This window comes from Amia ocellicauda, chromosome 18 (assembly GCF_036373705.1).
Source record: "Amia ocellicauda isolate fAmiCal2 chromosome 18, fAmiCal2.hap1, whole genome shotgun sequence".
In the NCBI taxonomy this organism is placed as follows: Eukaryota; Metazoa; Chordata; class Actinopteri; order Amiiformes; family Amiidae; genus Amia; species Amia ocellicauda.
Window position 1 is genome coordinate 24,195,495 of NC_089867.1, and position 23,960 is coordinate 24,219,454.

At 41.2% G+C, this 23,960-nt stretch overlaps 1 protein-coding gene across 1 annotated transcript in view; it reads left to right on the plus strand.

Moving 5' to 3' along the window:
- LOC136713541 (serine-rich adhesin for platelets) overlaps positions 1–21,335 on the plus strand; it is a 36,965-nt gene extending 15,630 nt beyond the window's left edge. The window contains exons 3-14 of the mRNA XM_066690659.1: positions 1,944–7,298; positions 8,673–8,690; positions 8,850–13,970; positions 14,814–15,629; positions 16,192–16,316; positions 16,806–16,870; positions 17,285–17,478; positions 18,222–18,387; positions 18,666–18,836; positions 19,257–19,327; positions 19,591–19,733; positions 20,156–21,335. Of these exons, the coding sequence (XP_066546756.1) occupies positions 1,944–7,298; positions 8,673–8,690; positions 8,850–13,970; positions 14,814–15,629; positions 16,192–16,316; positions 16,806–16,870; positions 17,285–17,478; positions 18,222–18,387; positions 18,666–18,836; positions 19,257–19,327; positions 19,591–19,733; positions 20,156–20,203 (12,293 nt within the window). The 3' untranslated portion in view covers positions 20,204–21,335. The remainder of the gene's footprint in view (positions 1–1,943; positions 7,299–8,672; positions 8,691–8,849; positions 13,971–14,813; positions 15,630–16,191; positions 16,317–16,805; positions 16,871–17,284; positions 17,479–18,221; positions 18,388–18,665; positions 18,837–19,256; positions 19,328–19,590; positions 19,734–20,155) is intronic.
- Positions 21,336–23,960: the final 2,625 nt, after the last annotated feature.

Consider the following 23,960-nt stretch of genomic DNA (forward strand, 5'->3'; position numbering starts at 1 on the left):
AAATACTTCATCAACCTCTACTCTCTCCACAGAATCACACACTTCTGTGACATCAAATGTGCCTCATTCTTCTACAGAAACTACTGAACAACACACAACGTCACCTCACACAACAGAAGAACCATCTTCCACAGAAAAACATTCAACACATGTCACACCAGAAGAGAAAAATAAATCGTCAACCTCTACTGTCTCAACTCAATCACACACTTCTGTGACATCAAATGATCCTCATTCTTCTACAGAAACTACTGAACAACACACAACGTCACCTCACACAACAGAAGATCCCTCTTCATCGGGAAAACATTCAACACATTTCACACCAGAAGAGAAAAATAAATCGTCAACCTCTACTGTGTCCACTGAATCACACACTTCTGTGACATCAAATGTTCCTCATACTTCTACAGAAACTAGTCTAAAGCATACAAGTACAAAGTCACCTCACACTACAGAAGAACCATCCTCCACTGGAAAACATTCAACACATTTCACACCAGAAGAGAAAAATACTTCATCAACCTCTACTCTCTCCACAGAATCACACACTTCAGTCACATCAAATGTGCCTCATTCTTCTACAGAAACTACTGAACAACACACAACGTCACCTCACACAACAGAAGAACCATCTTCCACTGGAAAACATTCAACACATGTCACACCAGAAGAGAAAAATAAATCGTCAACCTCTACTGTCTCAACTGAATCACACACTTCTGTGACATCAAATGTGCCTCATTCTTCTACAGAAACTACTGAACAACACACAACGTCACCTCACACAACAGAAGAACCATCTTCCACAGAAAAACATTCAACACATGTCACACCAGAAGAGAAAAATAAATCGTCAACCTCTACTGTCTCAACTCAATCACACACTTCTCTGACATCAAATGTTCCTAATTCCTCGACAGAAACTACTGAACAACACACGACATCACCTCACACAACAGAAGAACCCTATTCATCTGGAAAACATTCAACACATTTCACACCAGAAGAGAAAAATTCTTCATCAACCTCTACTCTCTCCACAGAATCACACACTTCTCTGACATCAAATGTTCCTCATTCTTCTACAAAAACTACTGAACAACACACAACGTCACCTCACACAACAGAAGAACCATCTTCCACAGAAAAACATTCAACACACTTCACACCAGAAGAGAAAAATAAATCTTCAACCTCTACTCTCTCCACAGAATCACACACTTCTGTGACATCAAATGTGCCTCATTCTTCTACAGAAACTACTGAACAACACACAACGTCACCTCACACAACAAAAGAACCATCTTCCACAGAAAAACATTCAACACACTTCACACCAGAAGAGAAAAATAAATCGTCAACCTCTACTCTCTCCACAGAATCACACACTTCTGTGACATCAAATGTTCCTCATACTTCTACAGAAACTACTCTAAAGCATACAAGTACAAAGTCACCTCACACTACAGAAGAACCATCCTCCACTGGAAAACATTCAACACATTTCACACCAGAAGAGAAAAATACTTCATCAACCTCTACTCTCTCCACAGAATCACACACTTCTGTGACATCAAATGTTCCTCATACTTCTACAGAAACTAGTCTAAAGCATACAAGAACAAGGTCACCTCACACTACACAAGAACCATCTTCCACTGGAAAACATTCAACACATGTCACACCAGAAGAGAAAAATAAATCGTCAACCTCAACTGTCTCAACTGAATCACACACTTCTCTGACATCAAATGTTCCTAATTCCTCGACAGAAACTACTGAACAACACACAACGTCACCTCACACAACAGAAGAACCATCTTCCACAGAAAAACATTCAACACATGTCACACCAGAAGAGAAAAATAAATCGTCAACCTCTACTCTCTCCACAGAATCTCACACTTCTGTGACATCAAATGTTCCTCATACTTCTACAGAAACTAGTCTAAAGCATACAAGAACAAGGTCACCTCACACTACAGAAGAACCATCTTCCACTGGAAAACATTCAACACATGTCACACCAGAAGAGAAAAATAAATCGTCAACCTCAACTGTCTCAACTGAATCACACACTTCTCTGACATCAAATGTTCCTCATTCTTCTACAGAAACTACTCTAAAGCATACAAGTACAAGCTCACCTTACACTACAGAAGAACCATCCTCCACTGGAAAACATTCAACACATTTCACACCAGAAGAGAAAAATACTTCATCAACCTCTACTCTCTCCACAGAATCACACACTTCTGTGACATCAAATGTGCCTCATTCTTCTACAGAAACTACTGAACAACACACAACGTCACCTCACACAACAGAAGAACCATCTTCCACAGAAAAACATTCAACACATGTCACACCAGAAGAGAAAAATAAATCGTCAACCTCTACTGTCTCAACTCAATCACACACTTCTCTGACATCAAATGTTCCTAATTCCTCGACAGAAACTACTGAACAACACACGACATCACCTCACACAACAGAAGAACCCTATTCATCTGGAAAACATTCAACACATTTCACACCAGAAGAGAAAAATTCTTCATCAACCTCTACTCTCTCCACAGAATCACACACTTCTCTGACATCAAATGTTCCTCATTCTTCTACAAAAACTACTGAACAACACACAACGTCACCTCACACAACAGAAGAACCATCTTCCACAGAAAAACATTCAACACACTTCACACCAGAAGAGAAAAATAAATCTTCAACCTCTACTCTCTCCACAGAATCACACACTTCTGTGACATCAAATGTGCCTCATTCTTCTACAGAAACTACTGAACAACACACGACGTCACCTCACACTACAGAAGAACCATCTTCCACAGAAAAACATTCAACACATATCACACCAGAAGAGAAAAATAAATCGTCAACCTCTACTCTCTCCACAGAATCACACACTTCTGTGACATCAAATGTTCCTCATACTTCTACAGAAACTACTCTAAAGCATACAAGTACAACGTCACCTCACACTACAGAAGAACCATCCTCCACTGGAAAACATTCAACACATTTCACACCAGAAGAGAAAAATACTTCATCAACCTCTACTCTCTCCACAGAATCACACACTTCAGTCACATCAAATGTGCCTCATTCTTCTACAGAAACTACTGAACAACACACAACGTCACCTCACACAACAGAAGAACCATCTTCCACAGAAAAACATTCAACACATGTCACACCAGAAGAGAAAAATAAATCGTCAACCTCAACTGTCTCAACTGAATCACACACTTCTCTGACATCAAATGTTCCTCATTCTTCTACAGAAACTACTCTAAAGCATACAAGTACAAGCTCACCTTACACTACAGAAGAACCATCCTCCACTGGAAAACATTCAACACATTTCACACCAGAAGAGAAAAATACTTCATCAACCTCTACTCTCTCCACAGAATCACACACTTCTGTGACATCAAATGTGCCTCATTCTTCTGCAAAAACTACTGAACAACACACAACGTCACCTCACACAACAGAAGAACCATCTTCCACAGAAGAACATTCAACACATGTCACACCAGAAGAGAAAAATAAATCGTCAACCTCTACTGTCTCAACTCAATCACACACTTCTCTGACATCAAATGTTCCTAATTCCTCGACAGAAACTACTGAACAACACACGACATCACCTCACACAACAGAAGAACCCTATTCATCTGGAAAACATTCAACACATTTCACACCAGAAGAGAAAAATTCTTCATCAACCTCTACTCTCTCCACAGAATCACACACTTCTCTGACATCAAATGTTCCTCATTCTTCTACAAAAACTACTGAACAACACACAACGTCACCTCACACAACAGAAGAACCATCTTCCACAGAAAAACATTCAACACACTTCACACCAGAAGAGAAAAATAAATCTTCAACCTCTACTCTCTCCACAGAATCACACACTTCTGTGACATCAAATGTGCCTCATTCTTCTACAGAAACTACTGAACAACACACAACGTCACCTCACACAACAGAAGATCCCTCTTCATCGGGAAAACATTCAACACATTTCACACCAGAAGAGAAAAATAAATCGTCAACCTCTACTGTGTCCACTGAATCACACACTTCTGTGACATCAAATGTTCCTCATACTTCTACAGAAACTAGTCTAAAGCATACAAGTACAAAGTCACCTCACACTACAGAAGAACCATCCTCCACTGGAAAACACTCAACACATTTCACACCAGAAGAGAAAAATAAATCGTCAACCTCTACTGTCTCAACTGAATCACACACTTCTCTGACATCAAATGTTCCTAATTCCTCGACAGAAACTACTGAACAACACACGACATCACCTCACACAACAGAAGAACCCTATTCATCTGGAAAACATTCAACACATTTCACACCAGAAGAGAAAAATTCTTCATCAACCTCTACTCTCTCCACAGAATCACACACTTCAGTCACATCAAATGTTCCTCATTCTTCTACAAAAACTACTGAACAACACACAACGTCACCTCACACTACAGAAGAACCATCATCCACAGAAAAACATTCAACACACTTCACACCAGAAGAGAAAAATAAATCTTCAACCTCTACTCTCTCCACAGAATCTCACACTTCTGTGACATCAAATGTTCCTCATACTTCTACAGAAACTAGTCTAAAGCATACAAGAACAAGGTCACCTCACACTACAGAAGAACCATCTTCCACTGGAAAACATTCAACACATGTCACACCAGAAGAGAAAAATAAATCGTCAACCTCAACTGTCTCAACTGAATCACACACTTCTCTGACATCAAATGTTCCTCATTCTTCTACAGAAACTACTCTAAAGCATACAAGTACAAGCTCACCTTACACTACAGAAGAACCATCCTCCACTGGAAAACATTCAACACATTTCACACCAGAAGAGAAAAATACTTCATCAACCTCTACTCTCTCCACAGAATCACACACTTCTGTGACATCAAATGTGCCTCATTCTTCTGCAAAAACTACTGAACAACACACAACGTCACCTCACACAACAGAAGAACCATCTTCCACAGAAAAACATTCAACACACTTCACACCAGAAGAGAAAAATAAATCGTCAACCTCTACTGTGTCCACTGAATCACACACTTCTGTGACATCAAATGTGCCTCATTCTTCTACAGAAACTACTGAACAACACACAACGTCACCTCATACAACAGAAGATTCCTCCTCATCTGGAAAACATTCAACATATTTCACACCAGAAGAGAAAAATAAATCGTCAACCTCTACTGTGTCCACTGAATCACACACTTCTGTGACATCAAATGTTCCTCATACTTCTACAGAAACTAGTCTAAAGCATACAAGTACAAAGTCACCTCACACTACAGAAGAACCATCCTCCACTGGAAAACACTCAACACATTTCACACCAGAAGAGAAAAATAAATCGTCAACCTCTACTGTCTCCACTGAATCACACACTTCAGTCACATCAAATGTTCCTCATTCTTCTAAAGAAACTACTGAACAACACACGACGTCACCTCACACAACAGAAGAACCATCTTCCACAGAAAAATATTCAACACATATCACACCAGAAGAGAAAAATACTTCATCAACCTCTACTCTCTCCACAGAATCACACACTTCTGTGACATCAAATGTTACTCATTCCTCCATAGAAACTACTGATCAACATACGACGTCACCTCAAACTACACAAGAACCCTCGTCATCTGGAACACATTCAACACATTTCACACCAGAAGAGAAGAATACTTCATCAACCTCTACTGTTTCCACTGAACCACATACTTCTGTGACATCAAATGTTCCGAATTCTCCTACAAAAACTACTGAACAACACACAACGTCACCTCACACAACAGAAGAACCATCTTCCACAGAAAAACATTCAACACACTTCACAACAGAAGAGAAATATACTTCATCAACCTCTACTGTCTCCACTGAACCACATACTTCTGTAACATCAAATAATCCTCATACTTATACAGAAACTAGTCTAAATGATACAAGCACAAGGTCACCTTACACTACAGAAGAACCCTCTTCATCTGAACCACATTCAACACATGTCACACCAGAAGAGAAAAATAAATCATCTACCTCTAATATTTCCACTGAACCACACATTTCAGTCACATCAAATGTTCCTCATTCTTCTACAGAAACTACACAACAGCACACAAAGTCACCACACACTACAAAAGAAAATCATTCATCAAGTGGAAGAACATCAAGACCCTTCACAACAACAGAGACACACCATTCATCTTCGGCTCACAGTGAGACAACTGAACCACTGTCCTCACACACATCAAGTCCACATATATCAGAAAACCCAAATACTAAAGCCCACAGTGCATCAGTCCACACTACAGAAGAATCTTCTTCATCAAGTGGAAGAACATCAAGACCCATCACAACAACAGAGTCACGCCTCTCATCTTCGGCTGCTACTGAGACAACTGAACCACTGTCCTCACACACATCAAGTCCACATATATCAGAAAACCCAAATACTAAAGCCCACAGTGCATCAGTCCACACTACAGAAGAATCTTCAACATCAAGTGGAAGAACACCAAGACCCTTCACAACAACAGAGACACACCATTCATCTTCGGCTCCCAGTGTGACAACTGAACCACTGTCCTCACACACATCAACTGAACATGTATCAGAAAACCCAAATACTAATGCCCACAGTGCATCAATCCACACTACAGAAGAATCTTCAACATCAAGTGGAAGAACATCAAGACCCTTCATAACAACAGAGACACACCATTCATCTTCGGCTCCCAGTGTGACAACTGAACCACTGTCCTCACACACATCAAGTGCACATGTATCAGAAACCACAAATACTAAAGCCCACAGTGCATCAGTCCACACTACAGAAGAATCTTCTTCATCAAGTGGAAGAACATCAAGACCCTTCACAACAACAGAATCACGCCTCTCATCTTCGGCTGCTACTGAGACAACTGAACCACTGTCCTCACACACATCAACTGAACATGTATCAGAAAACCCAAATACTAATGCCCACAGTGCATCAATCCACACTACAGAAGAATCTTCAACATCAAGTGGAAGAACACCAAGACCCTTCACAACAACAGAGACACACCATTCATCTTCGGCTCCCAGTGAGACAACTGAACCACTGTCCTCACACACATCAAGTCCACATATATCAGAAAACCCAAATACTAAAGCCCACAGTGCATCAGTCCAAACTACAGAAGAATCTTCTTCATCAAGTGGAAGAACACCAAGACCCTTCACAACAACAGAGACACACCATTCATCTTCGGCTCCCAGTGAGACAACTGAACCACTGTCATCACACACATCAAGTCCACATATATCAGAAAACCCAAATACTAAAGCCCACAGTGCATCAGTCCAAACTACAGAAGAATCTTCTTCATCAAGTGGAAGAACATCAAGACCCTTCACAACAACAGAGTCACGCCTCTCATCTTCGGCTGCTACTGAGACAACTGAACCACTGTCCTCACACACATCAACTGAACATGTATCAGAAAACCCAAAAACTAATGACCACAGTGCATCAATCCACACTACAGAAGAATCTTCAACATCAAGTGGAAGAACACCAAGACCCTTCACAACAACAGAGACACACCATTCATCTTCGGCTCCCAGTGTGACAACTGAACCACTGTCCTCACACACATCAACTGAACATGTATCAGAAAACCCAAAAACTAATGCCCACAGTGCATCAATCCACACTACAGAAGAATCTTCAACATCAAGTGGAAGAACACCAAGACCCTTCACAACAACAGAGACACACCATTCATCTTCGGCTCCCAGTGTGACAACTGAACCACTGTCCTCACACACATCAACTGAACATGTATCAGAAAACCCAAATACTAATGCCCACAGTGCATCAATCCACACTACAGAAGAATCTTCAACATCAAGTGGAAGAACATCAAGACCCTTCATAACAACAGAGACACACCATTCATCTTCGGCTCCCAGTGTGACAACTGAACCACTGTCCTCACACACATCAAGTGCACATGTATCAGAAACCACAAATACTAAAGCCCACAGTGCATCAGTCCACACTACAGAAGAATCTTCTTCATCAAGTGGAAGAACATCAAGACCCTTCACAACAACAGAATCACGCCTCTCATCTTCGGCTGCTACTGAGACAACTGAACCACTGTCCTCACACACATCAACTGAACATGTATCAGAAAACCCAAATACTAATGCCCACAGTGCATCAATCCACACTACAGAAGAATCTTCAACATCAAGTGGAAGAACACCAAGACCCTTCACAACAACAAGGACACAACATTCATCTTCGGCTCCCAGTGTGACAACTGAACCACTGTCCTCACACACATCAAGTCCACATATATCAGAAACCACAAATACTAAAGCCCACAGTGCATCAATCCACACTACAGAAGAATCTTCAACATCAAGTGGAAGAACACCAAGACCATTCACAACAACAGAGTCACGCCTCTCATCTTCGGCTGCTACTGAGACAACTGAACCACTGTCCTCACACACATCAAGTCCACATGTATCAGAAAACCCAAATACTAATGGCCACAGTGCATCAATCCACACTACAGAAGAATCTTCTTCATCAAGTGGAAGAACACCAAGACCCTTCACAACAACAGAGACACACCATTCATCTTCGGCTCCCAGTGAGACAACTGAACCACTGTCCTCACACACATCAAGTCCACATATATCAGAAAACCCAAATACTAAAGCCCACAGTGCATCAGTCCAAACTACAGAAGAATCTTCTTCATCAAGTGGAAGAACATCAAGACCCTTCACAACAACAGAGTCACGCCTCTCATCTTCGGCTGCTACTGAGACAACTGAACCACTGTCCTCACACACATCAACTGAACATGTATCAGAAAACCCAAAAACTAATGACCACAGTGCATCAATCCACACTACAGAAGAATCTTCAACATCAAGTGGAAGAACACCAAGACCCTTCACAACAACAGAGACACACCATTCATCTTCGGCTCCCAGTGTGACAACTGAACCACTGTCCTCACACACATCAACTGAACATGTATCAGAAAACCCAAATACTAATGCCCACAGTGCATCAATCCACACTACAGAAGAATCTTCTTCATCAAGTGGAAGAACATCAAGACCCTTCACAACAACAGAGACACACCATTCATCTTCGGCTCCCAGTGAGACAACTGAACCACTGTCCTCACACACATCAAGTCCACATATATCAGAAAACCCAAATACTAAAGCCCACAGTGCATCAGTCCACACTACAGAAGAATCTTCAACATCAAGTGGAAGAACACCAAGACCCTTCACAACAACAGAGTCACGCCTCTCATCTTCGGCTGCTACTGAGACAACTGAACCACTGTCCTCACACACATCAAGTGCACATGTATCAGAAACCACAAATACTAAAGCCCACAGTGCATCAGTCCACACTACAGAAGAATCTTCTTCATCAAGTGGAAGAACATCAAGACCCTTCACAACAACAGAATCACGCCTCTCATCTTCGGCTGCTACTGAGACAACTGAACCACTGTCCTCACACACATCAACTGAACATGTATCAGAAAACCCAAATACTAATGCCCACAGTGCATCAATCCACACTACAGAAGAATCTTCTTCATCAAGTGGAAGAACACCAAGACCCTCCACAACAACAGAGACACACCATTCATCTTCGGCTCCCAGTGTGACAACTGAACCACTGTCCTCACACACATCAAGTGCACATGTATCAGAAACCACAAATACTAAAGCCCACAGTGCATCAGTCCACACTACAGAAGAATCTTCTTCATCAAGTGGAAGAACATCAAGACCCTTCACAACAACAGAGTCACGCCTCTCATCTTCGGCTGCTACTGAGACAACTGAACCACTGTCCTCACACACATCAACTGAACATGTATCAGAAAACCCAAATACTAATGCCCACAGTGCATCAGTCCACACTACAGAAGAATCTTCAACATCAAGTGGAAGAACACCAAGACCATTCACAACGACAGAGACACACCATTCATCTTCGGCTCATAGTGAGACAACTGAACCACTGTCCTCACACACATCAAGTCCACATATATCAGAAAACCCAAATACTAAAGCCCACAGTGCATCAGTCCACACTACAGAAGAATCTTCTTCATCAAGTGGAAGAACATCAAGACCCTTCACAACAACAGAGTCACGCCTCTCATCTTCGGCTGCTACTGAGACAACAGAACCACTGTCCTCACACACATCAACTGAACATGTATCAGAAAACCCAAATACTAATGCCCACAGTGCATCAATCCACACTACAGAAGAATCTTCTTCATCAAGTGGAAGAACATCAAGACCCTTCACAACAACAGAGACACACCATTCATCTTCGGCTCCCAGTGAGACAACTGAACCACTGTCCTCACACACATCAAGTCCACATATATCAGAAAACCCAAATACTAAAGCCCACAGTGCATCAGTCCACACTACAGAAGAATCTTCAACATCAAGTGGAAGAACATCAAGAACCTTCACAACAACAGAGACACACCATTCATCTTCGGCTCCCAGTGAGACAACTGAACCACTGTCCTCACACACATCATCTGAACATGTATCAGAAAACCCAAATACTAATGCCCACAGTGCATCAATCCACACTACAGAAGAATCTTCCTCATCAAGTGGAAGAACATCAAGACCCTTCACAACAACAGAGACACACCATTCATCTTCGGCTCCAAGTGAGAAAACTGAACCACTGTCCTCACACACATCAACTGTACATGTATCAGAAAACCCAAATACTAATGCCCACAGTGCATCAATCCACACTACAGAAGAATCTTCAACATCAAGTGGAAGAACATCAAGACCCTTCACAACAACAGAGTCACACCTCTCATCTTCGGCTGCGACTGAGACAACTGAACCACTGTCCTCACACACATCAACTGAACATGTATCAGAAAACCCAAATACTAATGCCCACAGTGCATCAATCCACACTACAGAAGAATCTTCAACATCAAGTGGAAGAACACCAAGACCCTCCACAACAACAGAGATAAACCATTCATCTTCGGCTCCCAGTGTGACAACTGAACCACTGTCCTCACACACATCAAGTCCACATATATCAGAAAACCCAAATACTAAAGCCCACAGTGCATCAGTCCACACTACAGAAGAATCTTCTTCATCAAGTGGAAGAACATCAAGACCCTTCACAACAACAGAGACACACCATTCATCTTCGGCTCCCAGTGAGACAACTGAACCACTGTCCTCACACACATCAAGTCCACATGTATCAGAAAACCCAAATACTAAAGCCCACAGTGCATCAGTCCACACTACAGAAGAATCTTCTTCATCAAGTGGAAGAACATCAAGACCCTTCACAACAACAGAGTCACGCCTCTCATCTTCGGCTGCTACTGAGACAACTGAACCACTGTCCTCACACACTTCAACTGAACATGTATCAGAAAACCCAAATACTAATGCCCACAGTGCATCAGTCCACACTACAGAAGAATCTTCTTCATCAAGTGGAAGAACATCAAGACCCTTCACAACAACAGAGTCACGCCTCTCATCTTCGGCTGCTACTGAGACAACTGAACCACTGTCCTCACACACATCAACTGAACATGTATCAGAAAACCCAAATACTAATGCCCACAGTGCATCAATCCACACTACAGAAGAATCTTCAACATCAAGTGGAAGAACATCAAGACCCTTCACAACAACAGAGACACACCATTCATCTTCGGCTCCCAGTGAGACAACTGAACCACTGTCCTCACACACATCAAGTCCACATATATCAGAAAACCCAAATACAAAAGCCCACAGTGCATCAGTCCACACTACAGAAAAATCTTCAACATCAAGTGGAAGAACATCAAGTCCCTTCACAACAACAGAGACACACTTTTCATCTTCGGCTCATAGTGAGACAACTGAACCACTGTCCTCACACACATCAAGTCCACATGTATCAGAAAACCCAAATACTAATGCCCACAGTGCATCACTACACACTACAGAAGAATCTTCTTCATCAAGTGGAAGAACATCAAGACCCTTCACAACAACAGAGTCACGCCTCTCATCTTCGGCTGCTACTGAGACAACTGAACCACTGTCCTCACACACATCAACTGAACATGTATCAGAAAACCCAAATACTAATGCCCACAGTGCATCAATCCACACTACAGAAGAATCTTCAACATCAAGTGGAAGAACATCAAGACCCTTCAGAACAACAGAGACACACCATTCATCTTCGGCTGCCAGTGAGACAACTGAACCACTGTCCTCACACACATCAAGTCCACATATATCAGAAAACCCAAATACTAAAGCCCACAGTGCATCAATCCACACTACAGAAGAATCTTCTTCATCAAGTGGAAAATCATCAAGACCCTTCACAACAACAGAGTCACGCCTCTCATCTTCGGCTGCTACTGAGACAACTGAACCACTGTCCTCACACACATCAAGTCCACATGTATCAGAAAACCCAAATACTAAAGCCCACAGTGCATCAGTCCACACTACAGAAGAATCTTCTTCATCAAGTGGAAGAACATCAAGACCCTTCACAACAACAGAGTCACGCCTCTCATCTTCGGCTGCTACTGAGACAACTGAACCACTGTCCTCACACACATCAACTGAACATGTATCAGAAAACCCAAATACTAATGCCCACAGTGCATCAATCCACACTACAGAAGAATCTTCTTCATCAAGTGGAAGAACATCAAGACCCTTCACAACAACAGAGTCACGCCTCTCATCTTCGGCTGCTACTGAGACAACTGAACCACTGTCCTCACACACATCAACTGAACATGTATCAGAAAACCCAAATACTAATGCCCACAGTGCATCAGTCCACACTACAGAAGAATCTTCTTCATCAAGTGGAAGAACATCAAGACCCTTCACAACAACAGAGTCACGCCTCTCATCTTCGGCTGCTACTGAGACAACTGAACCACTGTCCTCACACACATCAACTGAACATGTATCAGAAAACCCAAATACTAATGCCCACAGTGCATCAGTCCTCACTACAGAAAAATCTTCAACATCAAGTGGAAGAACATCAAGTCCCTTCACAACAACAGAGACACACTTTTCATCTTCGGCTCATAGTGAGACAACTGAACCACTGTCCTCACACACATCAAGTCCACATGTATCAGAAAACCCAAATACTAATGCCCACAGTGCATCAATCCACACTACAGAAGAATCTTCTTCATCAAGTGGAAGAACATCAAGACCCTTCACAACAATAGAGTCACGCCTCTCATCTTCGGCTGCTACTGAGACAACTGAACCACTGTCCTCACACACATCAAGTCCACATATATCAGAAAACCCAAATACTAAAGCCCACAGTGCATCAGTCCACACTACAGAAGAATCTTCTTCATCAAGTGGAAGAACATCAAGACCCTTCACAACAACAGAGTCACGCCTCTCATCTTCGGCTGCTACTGAGACAACTGAACCACTGTCCTCACACACATCAACTGAACATGTATCAGAAAACCCAAATACTAATGCCCACAGTGCATCAATCCACACTACAGAAGAATCTTCTTCATCAAGTGGAAGAACATCAAGACCCATCACAACAACAGAGACACACCACTCATCTTCGGCTGCTACTGAGACAACTGAACCACTGTCCTCACACACATCAAGTCCACATGTATCAGAAAACCCAAATACTAATGCCCACAGTGCATCAATCCACACTACAGAAGAATCTTCTTCATCAAGTGGAAGAACATCAAGACCCTTCACAACAACAGAGTCACGCCTCTCATCTTCGGCTCCCAGTGAGACAACTGAACCACTGTCCTCACACACATCAACTGAACATGTATCAGAAAACCCAAATACTAATGCCCACAGTGCATCAGTCCACACTACAGAAGAATCTTCTTCATCAAGTGGAAGAACATCAAGACCCTTCACAACAACAGAGTCACGCCTCTCATCTTCGGCTGCTACTGAGACAACTGAACCACTGTCCTCACACACATCAACTGAACATGTATCAGAAAACCCAAATACTAATGCCCACAGTGCATCAATCCACACTACAGAAGAATCTTCAACATCAAGTGGAAGAACACCAAGACCCTCCACAACAACAGAGACACACCATTCATCTTCGGCTCCCAGTGTGACAACTGAACCACTGTCCTCACACACATCAAGTCCACATATATCAGAAACCACAAATACTAAAGCCCACAGTGCATCAGTCCACACTACAGAAGAATCTTCTTCATCAAGTGGAAGAACATCAAGACCCTTCACAACAACAGAGTCACGCCTCTCATCTTCGGCTGCTACTGAGACAACTGAACCACTGTCCTCACACACATCAACTGAACATGTATCAGAAAACCCAAATACTAATGCCCACAGTGCATCAATCCACACTACAGAAGAATCTTCAACATCAAGTGGAAGAACACCAAGACCCTCCACAACAACAGAGACACACCATTCATCTTCGGCTCCCAGTGTGACAACTGAACCACTGTCCTCACACACATCAAGTCCACATATATCAGAAACCACAAATACTAAAGCCCACAGTGCATCATTCCACACTACAGAAGAATCTTCTTCATCAAGTGGAAGAACATCAAGACCCTTCACAACAACAGAATCACGCCTCTCATCTTCGGCTGCTACTGAGACAACTGAACCACTGTCCTCACACACATCAAGTCCACATGTATCAGAAAACCCAAATACTAAAGCCCACAGTGCATCAGTCCACACTACAGAAGAATCTTCTTCATCAAGTGGAAGAACATCAAGACCCTTCACAACAACAGAGTCACGCCTCTCATCTTCGGCTGCTACTGAGACAACTGAACCACTGTCCTCACACACATCAACTGAACATGTATCAGAAAACCCAAATACTAATGCCCACAGTGCATCAATCCACACTACAGAAGAATCTTCTTCATCGAGTGGAAGAACATCAAGACCCTTCACAACAACAGAGACACACCATTCATCTTCGGCTCCCAGTGAGACAACTGAACCACTGTCCTCACACACATCAAGTCCACATGTATCAGAAAACCCAAATACTAAAGCCCACAGTGCATCAGTCCACACTACAGAAGAATCTTCTTCATCAAGTGGAAGAACATCAAGACCCTTCACAACAACAGAGACACACCATTCATCTTCGGCTGCCAGTGAGACAACTGAACCACTGTCCTCACACACATCAACTGAACATGTATCTCAAACACCAGCTACAAGAACCCACAGTACATCAATCCACACTACAGAAGAAGCTTCCTCATCCAGTGGAAAACAATGCAATGATGCTGAATGTGACTGCAACGGGTATCCCTGTGTCTTCAGTAGTATTACTGGGACATGTCAATGTCAATGCCCGAATTTCACATTGAGCAATTCACACTGCCTTGCTGGGGAGAACTACACCACAGTGCACATCAGTAAGAATCCCTTTCAAAAATAATAATTTACTTCCAAGGAGTAATGTTCCATTTCAAACGTTACCTGTCTGGAAGTAGTTTCAGTGTGAAATGTATATTTCAAAATGATATAGACTATCATACACGTCTATCTGAGTATAATATATATTGTTGTTATCTCCTATTCAATAAGTAGCAGTGTTGGGGCACCAGCAATCTGAGACAGTGTAACAAGAATCGTGTTAGTATTGAAACTGCTGGAGAACAATGTCTTCAGATTAATATGTATACTTGGAAATCACTCAGTATTGGTAAATTAAATCTAAGACAGGATATGAAATTGTGATTGTTTATATCATGCTAGTACCAAAGAAAGAGATTGGGAATTAAAGTAAACAGGTGTTTCATTTAGATATGTTTTTACTAATTATAATTGGAAAAGGTTGCCCAATTTGTCTTTAATCCCATGGTATGAATACCTGATAACAAGAGTAGCCATTTAGTTCTGTCATGTTTAGCATGATACAGGAGTTCAAATATAAGCTGTTATATGACACCAAACTTCTTCATTTATACTTCACAGATTCCAGCGCAATACCAACCAGGAACTTCACTATCTCCTTGAGAATACATAAGGAATTTAACCCTGACCTGGAAAATACAAGCTCTCCGTTATACATTAAATACACAGACATCATACAACCTGAGGTATGGAGAACTGATAGGATGGACATACAATGCACCTGCACATATCTTCTATTATTAATCTCCCACAACATCACACCTACCTGAGAAAAGCATGATACCAATGACTGAAAGAAGGAAAGGTTTCTACTTCCTTGAGCCAACAAATGTGAAGCGACAACAGTAATCAGCGTACAGAAAAATAAAATCACTGATATAAATCCTCTACTGAAGAGTATAAAGCACCAGAGTGTGTCGTGGTCAGGGCTCTGGACTCCTGTGCCGACGGTTATGGGTTCAATCCCAGGTGGGGGATCCTGCTGCTGTAATCTTGAGCAAGACACTGTACCTGGATTAGTCCAGTAAATGCCCAGCTGTATAAATGGGTAATTGCATAGAAAAATAAGTTGCCCTGGGTTCCTGTAAAAACGATACAATTAGTAATATCTGAATGGGAAAGTTCCATTCTGTACTCAAACTGATTATTCATACATCAATCATTTTTCTTTGCAGCTGGAGAAATTGTGCAAACAGGCTGATCCAGACAATTTCAGAAATGTGACGATCACTGGTTTTAGGTAAGAAAAAGTCCTTAGAGAGAAGAGCTATTGTATTTTTAACCCTACATCAGGTTTATGTGATTTCTGGAAAACATTCCTCATGATCTCAGTGGAATACATACAACATGTTTATTATTATCATTTTCTTTAGTATTCATTTTAGCAAATGTACAGATTCTTAATATTGTTTCATATTAAAGTACTTTAAATGTGTTCATTTGAGGTCTTGAGCATAACATAGGCCACTTTCAGTCCTCCTCTTTAAAGCAATCATTATTCACTATTAAATACTTTCATTGTAATGCAGACTCACCCATCAGTCAAGACTGAAGGTATATTTGCAGCCCTGTGTATATTATAGTATTTGACATCATATATAGCTATCAAATCAAATACTACATCAATACTGATTAAGTTTGTCTCTTCTTGCAGGAGTGGGAGCATCATCGCAGAAAGTGTTGCTCAGTATAACTATCCCAACAATCAGACACAAATTGAGTTCCTGAACACAGGACTGAACTCCACATTACATACTATGTTTAACCCTCACAATTTGACAAACATAACTGAGAGATTAAATGCAACAGTAGAGCCTACAATCGTTGTGCAAAATACTACTGTACAAAGTAAGTACAAGTTTAATTGTTTGGTCAAAACAATAAATCGCACTGTACATAATGGGACAAGGATGCTGATATTGATAGCATGCTCGTTTACTATAATGTTCTGGTGTTTAATGTTCTCTGATGCCCCTCAACTATCACAGTCATAAAACTATTTCAATGGTTTAAACATGCAGAACCCTTGCAAGTGGTCAATTACAAACAGACAAATGTAGAGCTTTAATTGAAAGGTAGACAGTTGTTTTATGTACTTCTTGTCTAATTCTGTTTTTCTCCAGTTGAGGTCTGTGCTCCGGTCCTTGAATGCTCTTGTCGCTTTTGAATGGTTCACAGTCATATATTGGGGTTCATTATGTTTTTGTTCTACGTCCATTATCTTTTCTTCTTAGTAAGATCCTGTCACAAGGTGTTGTGGGATTGTGGGACAGGTGGCAACTCAAATGTGTGGGAATGTACAAGAACGTTGTGAAATCCTCTAGTGGTACAAACCTTGTTTAACAGCATTTCTCTCATACAAAAGGATACACGTCTTACTTTAAAAAAATGTATGAATTGTACAGAACAGTTTCAGATGGCGGAAAACAGAACAGAACACAACAGAAGACAGCAATCTATTATTGAGTCAATAATCTGCAACATGAGCCTCAGAATGTATGAAAACATCAAGGGGGAGGGAAACCATTCAAGGCTGAAATCATTCCGACAATCAATTCATTAATGACGTGTTTCTTTTGTTTTCCTTCAAGATGTCTTAGACCTAAGACCATACGTCAACTGTAGCTTGAGTTACTCGAACTACACAATGAAAGTTGTGAATGGGGTTTTGGAGTGTGAAGGACCCTGCGCCACTCATCGAAACTACTGTAGCGGACATGGAGCCTGCTCTAACTTAAAAGATGGACCAAGTTGCAAGTAAAGAAAAATAATAATTTCATGTCTGGTATATCAATGCAGTTGGAATCTGTTGATCTACCGTGTTGTAATAATTTCACCATGTGGAGCGGGTGACCATAGACTGAACAAAGAGGCGTAGTGAATAAATTACCTTTTGACAACAGACATGGAAGCCACAGCTGTGTTTCTCTTGCATGTAAAAGTGAAAGCAGGCAGATACTGTGAATACTGAAGGGCAGCGGGGGGGGTGCAAGGCGTGGTCAGTTCTCTCACCGCGTGTGCTGCGTCCCGTGCAGGTGCTACGCGTCGGACTTCCACCAGTACTCCGGGGAACACTGCCAGCTGTACGGGATCAGCGCCGGTTTCTACGCTGTCCTGTTCGGCGTGCTGGGAGCCGCCCTGCTGCTCATCATCATTGTGATCGTGGCCGTCCTGGTGCTGAAGAAGAAGACAAGAACGCACTCATGGTGGGTCGGTGTGGGGAAAGCCTCTGCTCTTATCCGCTGGGAGGCAGGTGTAGAAGAGGGGGGCTGTTATAGCTTCAATTACAATTACAGCAGCATTGGGGGTTGAAAATGCAATTAAAGTCATAAACATGTTTTGTTTGATAACAATCGTTTCTCCAATTATGCTACAGTAATTGCAAATCATAGTAACACATGATTATTATTATTTTTCACCTGACAAAACAAATTAAAACTGCAGCCCAGTTTACTGCTGCTGTGCTAAGCAGGAAAGCAAGCAAACAGCTCTTTTCTGTAGCCGAGTTCCTATGTGTCCTTTGTGTCATGTTGTGCTCTTGTTATGCCAATAAGTGACAGATGACACAGGGCAAAAGTTACAGACAAAAGTGAACCCTTGCTTCGTGTGTTGTTGCACATTTTCAGGAATAACAAAGCACCGCGATCCAGAAGGTGGTACTCACTGGATGAGGAACATTTCAACTTCTCTCATACAGGTATGTCTCCGTTTATAAACCTCCAAAGTATTTTATGCATTTACAACGTGAGAACTTATGCACAAGTTGATTTAGTCCAGTTACAATGACTTGCAATGTGGGTCCTTTGACTGCACAAAAAGAAACCTATCCTCTCAGTATACTCCCGATCTTACTGCTTTTAAAGAAATGCTGATTCAATAAGAATAATATTAGTATGATGATGATAACAAATAACCACAAGACACAAATGTCCAATAACATACTTTTACATTCATTTCAAGACCTGGGCAATATGGGCTCAAGCACTGAAGGTTTATCAGGGAGGACCGCAAAATACAACCTCAATGAAAACATGACTTACGCCAACGAAATTGATCAAGGAGTTTTCAGGCCTAAGCTGGAAAATGTTGACGTCTCGCAAAACGTATGTATCCTGCCCTTAAAAAGCCACCCAATGCTGTGATATGAACAGACTGAACAGCAGCGGGTCACGGTTAGACCCCAGATGCGCTTATAGTCCATATCTCAACTTACATGCAGATAGCAAAGTACAAATATATACCCTGTCATGGTTTACTTTATTATTAGAAGCCACTTTATATTATTTATAAATCAGAACACAATAGGGTACGTCATCTGTGATTCGCAGGTGGGTCAATGTCTCGATTTGGCCTCGCCCTGTATGTCATCCTGCTCTGTGTTTTTGGTTGTGAGTATCGGCTCAAAGCAGCACCTTATCATCTATGGGTTTAGTGAAGAACAGTGATTGTATCCCACTGTAGCACATTATAGCCAACAGATTGAGACTAAACCTGCTGGGAGCTCAACGCACATTTCCTTTTCCAGGTCAAGACCAAGCGACCAGAGCTGCGCAGCCCGTCCAGCGATCAATAGCAGACGCTCTGAGTCCCTGCTTACCTCCCCAGTATCATCTGTAATATTGTATTTATTTCTGTGATTTGTTTGTTCTATGGTGACTGTTATTTGTACGTCAGGCCTACCTAAAGCTGCACTATTTAAAACAAAACCATCATTTTTCACCCTTTTGCATATTTATAATAACACCATGTTATCAAAGCTTTAGCCCATTTTTCTGCACATTGAACGATGTAAATTTGGAGACTCGGTTATCTGTATGCAATTAAGTTTTAAGATTAGATCATAAATGCAGCAAGAAAAATATATATACCAGTCATGCTTTTACTGTAAGATTTTTTTTTCAGCATTTGTAGTTTCTTCTGTTTTATGACGGTTCTGTTGGTTTACTCATCAAGAATTGCACCTTACCTAAAGTATGGTATTTAGTTACTCACAATTAGCTATAGTTTAGTTTATTTCTATTTCTGACCCTTAATACAGATTTCTTGTCTCCAAATACTACTAATAACAGTCATGAAATATTAGGAATTATATAGATTGATTTAAAGGTGTCAAGTCTACATTAACATCACTTCATTAGTAATGGAAACAAATCTACTTTACTAAACCGAATCAGTTGAATGATGGTGTTGGTATTTGAGTTTTCCAGACAAAGGGTTATACAAATGTTTGCCTGCAGTGCCTTTAAGACACAATGTGAATGAAAAAAGCACTTTATAAAAGATTCCTGGACAAATGATCAGAGACAATTCTGATTTCTCTCTTAAATCAAGCACTTTTTTACAAACAAGTTTCTCTATTATTTGATACATCCCCGTTATCATATTAGTACCATAAAGACACATTGTTAACGTGTTAACTTACAGCCTGCATTCTTTCACATCATATGAACAAATTATTTATGTTACTGTGGTTTTACAATGTTTTTTTATATTATTTGGATATGTTGTGCTATATTTAAAGTTATATTAGTCAGTCCAGCAGTCTATCATTTAAAACGGATGTATTCCTCACCTGCAAAGAGGTGGAGAACTTAGGGGCACATATATCAGAGCTATAGCACACTGTCATCTGTAACCTGCTTTATTAATTCCAAAATAAAGCCGGTATAAGCAATTGAATAAATGACATGATTATACAACAGTAACTCACTTTGGTGTCTATCATTTTAAGAGTGCGACCTACAACCCATCCACCCACGCCTGCTAATGACCCTGCTGTGAGGTTAGCTAACAGATAACAGATACATTGTACATGTTTCCATGTCCTTTACGCATTAATGCATATCAAATTACACTTTATTTGATCATACAGACACATTTCAACTGTGGCCTACCTCATACATACCAACACAACTGAATGTGCGTTGACTAAAACAGGTAGCCTAGAACAAACTCGTTATAATTGTATATTATTAGAAAGATGGGACATAATTTATACCAACATTTTACAAAGAACAAAGTGAATCACAAAAAAAGAAAATAACACCTTAATAATGAACTTACCACTGACGTTACTTCTCTCGGGGAGTAAAGAGAGTAAATGAACATACACAGATATATTAACGGTGTCAACAACTGCTGTACACTGAACAGACACATTGAATATAATAATAATAATAATAATAATAATAATAATAATAATAATAATAATAATAATAATGTAGCAGCTAAAACTAAAGATTAGACTTAAATACTCACATTATTAAGTTGAGGTGTAATGCCATCGTATTTCCACCAGAGGTCAGTTTTGTCTTATTTGGTCCGGTCAGTGGCGGTGCTAAGTGCTCGGCCGCCCCCCATATCTTATCACTAAACCTGTAACAAATATATGAGTAGTAATCCGTGATAATTGGGCTCATATCTCAGGTCTCGAATGAACATAATTGGTTTTAAAAACGACATCATCACAGGGCAGTGTTTCCGCGCCGCTCCTTCCCGGGTCGAGTGAGTTAGGCCCAAACGCCAGGGGCGTGTCCTAGCCTAATAAACACGCGTGATTGGCCAGGGCTAGGTCATTGGTCAGCAGCAGGAGAGCGCTGATTGGACAGATTCAGAGCCTCGGTTTCCTCCTGAGCGCTTTCCCGCGCTCCACGGTGAAGGTGTTTAAACCGTGAGACGAGATTAGTATAGAGAGTTTCACTGCACATGAATCCACTCAGGCCGAAACAGACTAAACCTGTAAACCTGACAATTCACTGGACGACCTCTTCCCACCCAGAGAGATCTGCTAACAACCCCTTCTTCCAGTAAGTAAGAAACTTCTGGCTAGCTAAATTACATTTTAAGGATTTAGTTTGTTGCCTGTGTAAGTAACAGAGTAGCAAGACACAGAGGGTCCAGTGGGCCTACAGACTTTTTATTCAACAAAAAAAATGTAATAACAATATCCTCCTCATAGGAGTACGGAAGCTTATTAGCGCCACAGAGAAAAACATTATTGCATTAATATGAGATAATATTGTGTTTTTTCTCAATAATTATTGTTTTAAAAGGAGATATGATTGATTTGAGATTCAGGTCATTCTATAGGAGGATCAAGAAAACATTACATTTATCATTTTTTAGTGACTCCCCACAAAAGGTTTAAAATAACACATAATGTTTTTCTCTGTGACACAAATCACAGAGGAGCCTTCAAACTCAGAGACGAGTTAATAAAATGAACAAAAGAAAGACAGACGAGCACAAGACAGATTCCTCAGGCGCCCCGAGGCTCAGTACCGTGATGTGGGAATAGGGTGAGGCACAGCGCTGACTGATGCTGATGAGAGACAACGCAGCCCTCAAGCATATCTGTGCTGTGAGGCCCACCTGTCCGTAAGCTTGATAAAATAAATATAGAATAATGTCAGTGGACTTTCATTATTTTGCTTGATCTGTAAGCAACACTGCCGAACCTCCACATAATTAGAAGAACATAAGAAAGTTTACAAACGAGAGGAGCCCATTTGCCCCATCGTGCTCGTTTGGTGTCCATTAATAACTAAGTGATCAAGGATCCTATCCAGTCTGTTTTTGAATGTTCCCAAATTGTCTCTTCAGCCACATCGCTGGGGAGTTTGTTCAGATTGTGACGCCTCTCTGTGTGAAGAAGTGTCTCCTGTTTTCTGTCTTGAATGCCTTGAAGCCCAATTTCCATTTGTGTCCCCGGGTGCGTGTGTCCCTGCTGATCTGGAAAAGCTCCTCTGGTTTGATGTGGTTGATGCCTTTCATGATTTTGAAGACTTGGATCAAGTCCCCACGTAGTCTCCTCTGTTCCAGGGTGAAAAGGTTCAGTTCCTCAGTCTCTCAGTAGGACTTTCCCTTCAGACCTGGAATAAGTCTGGTTGCTCTCCTCTGAACTGCCTCTAGAGCAGCGATATCTTTCTTGAAGTGTGGAGCCCAGAACTGTCCACAGTATCCAGATGAGCTCTAACTAGTGCATTGTACAGTCTGAACATCACTGCCCTTGTTCTCAATTCTACACTTTTGACAATATACCCTAGCATTGTGTTTGCCTTTTTTATTGCTTCCCCACATTGTTTGGATGGAGAAAGTGAGGAGTCCACACAGACTCCTTGGTCTTTCTCATGCGTTACTTCATCTAGTTCTATTCCTCCCATTGTGAAATTCATCATTTCTAACTTCTGTTAGTCTTTGACAAAGTCTGTTGTTTTAATGCTTGTTGCTGAGAGATCATGAAGACAGGCAGTGAGCGTTATAAAGCAGTGACATGTATTGGTGTGTTTTTGCAGTGGATCGAGAAGTAATATGAAAACCTACAGTTTCAT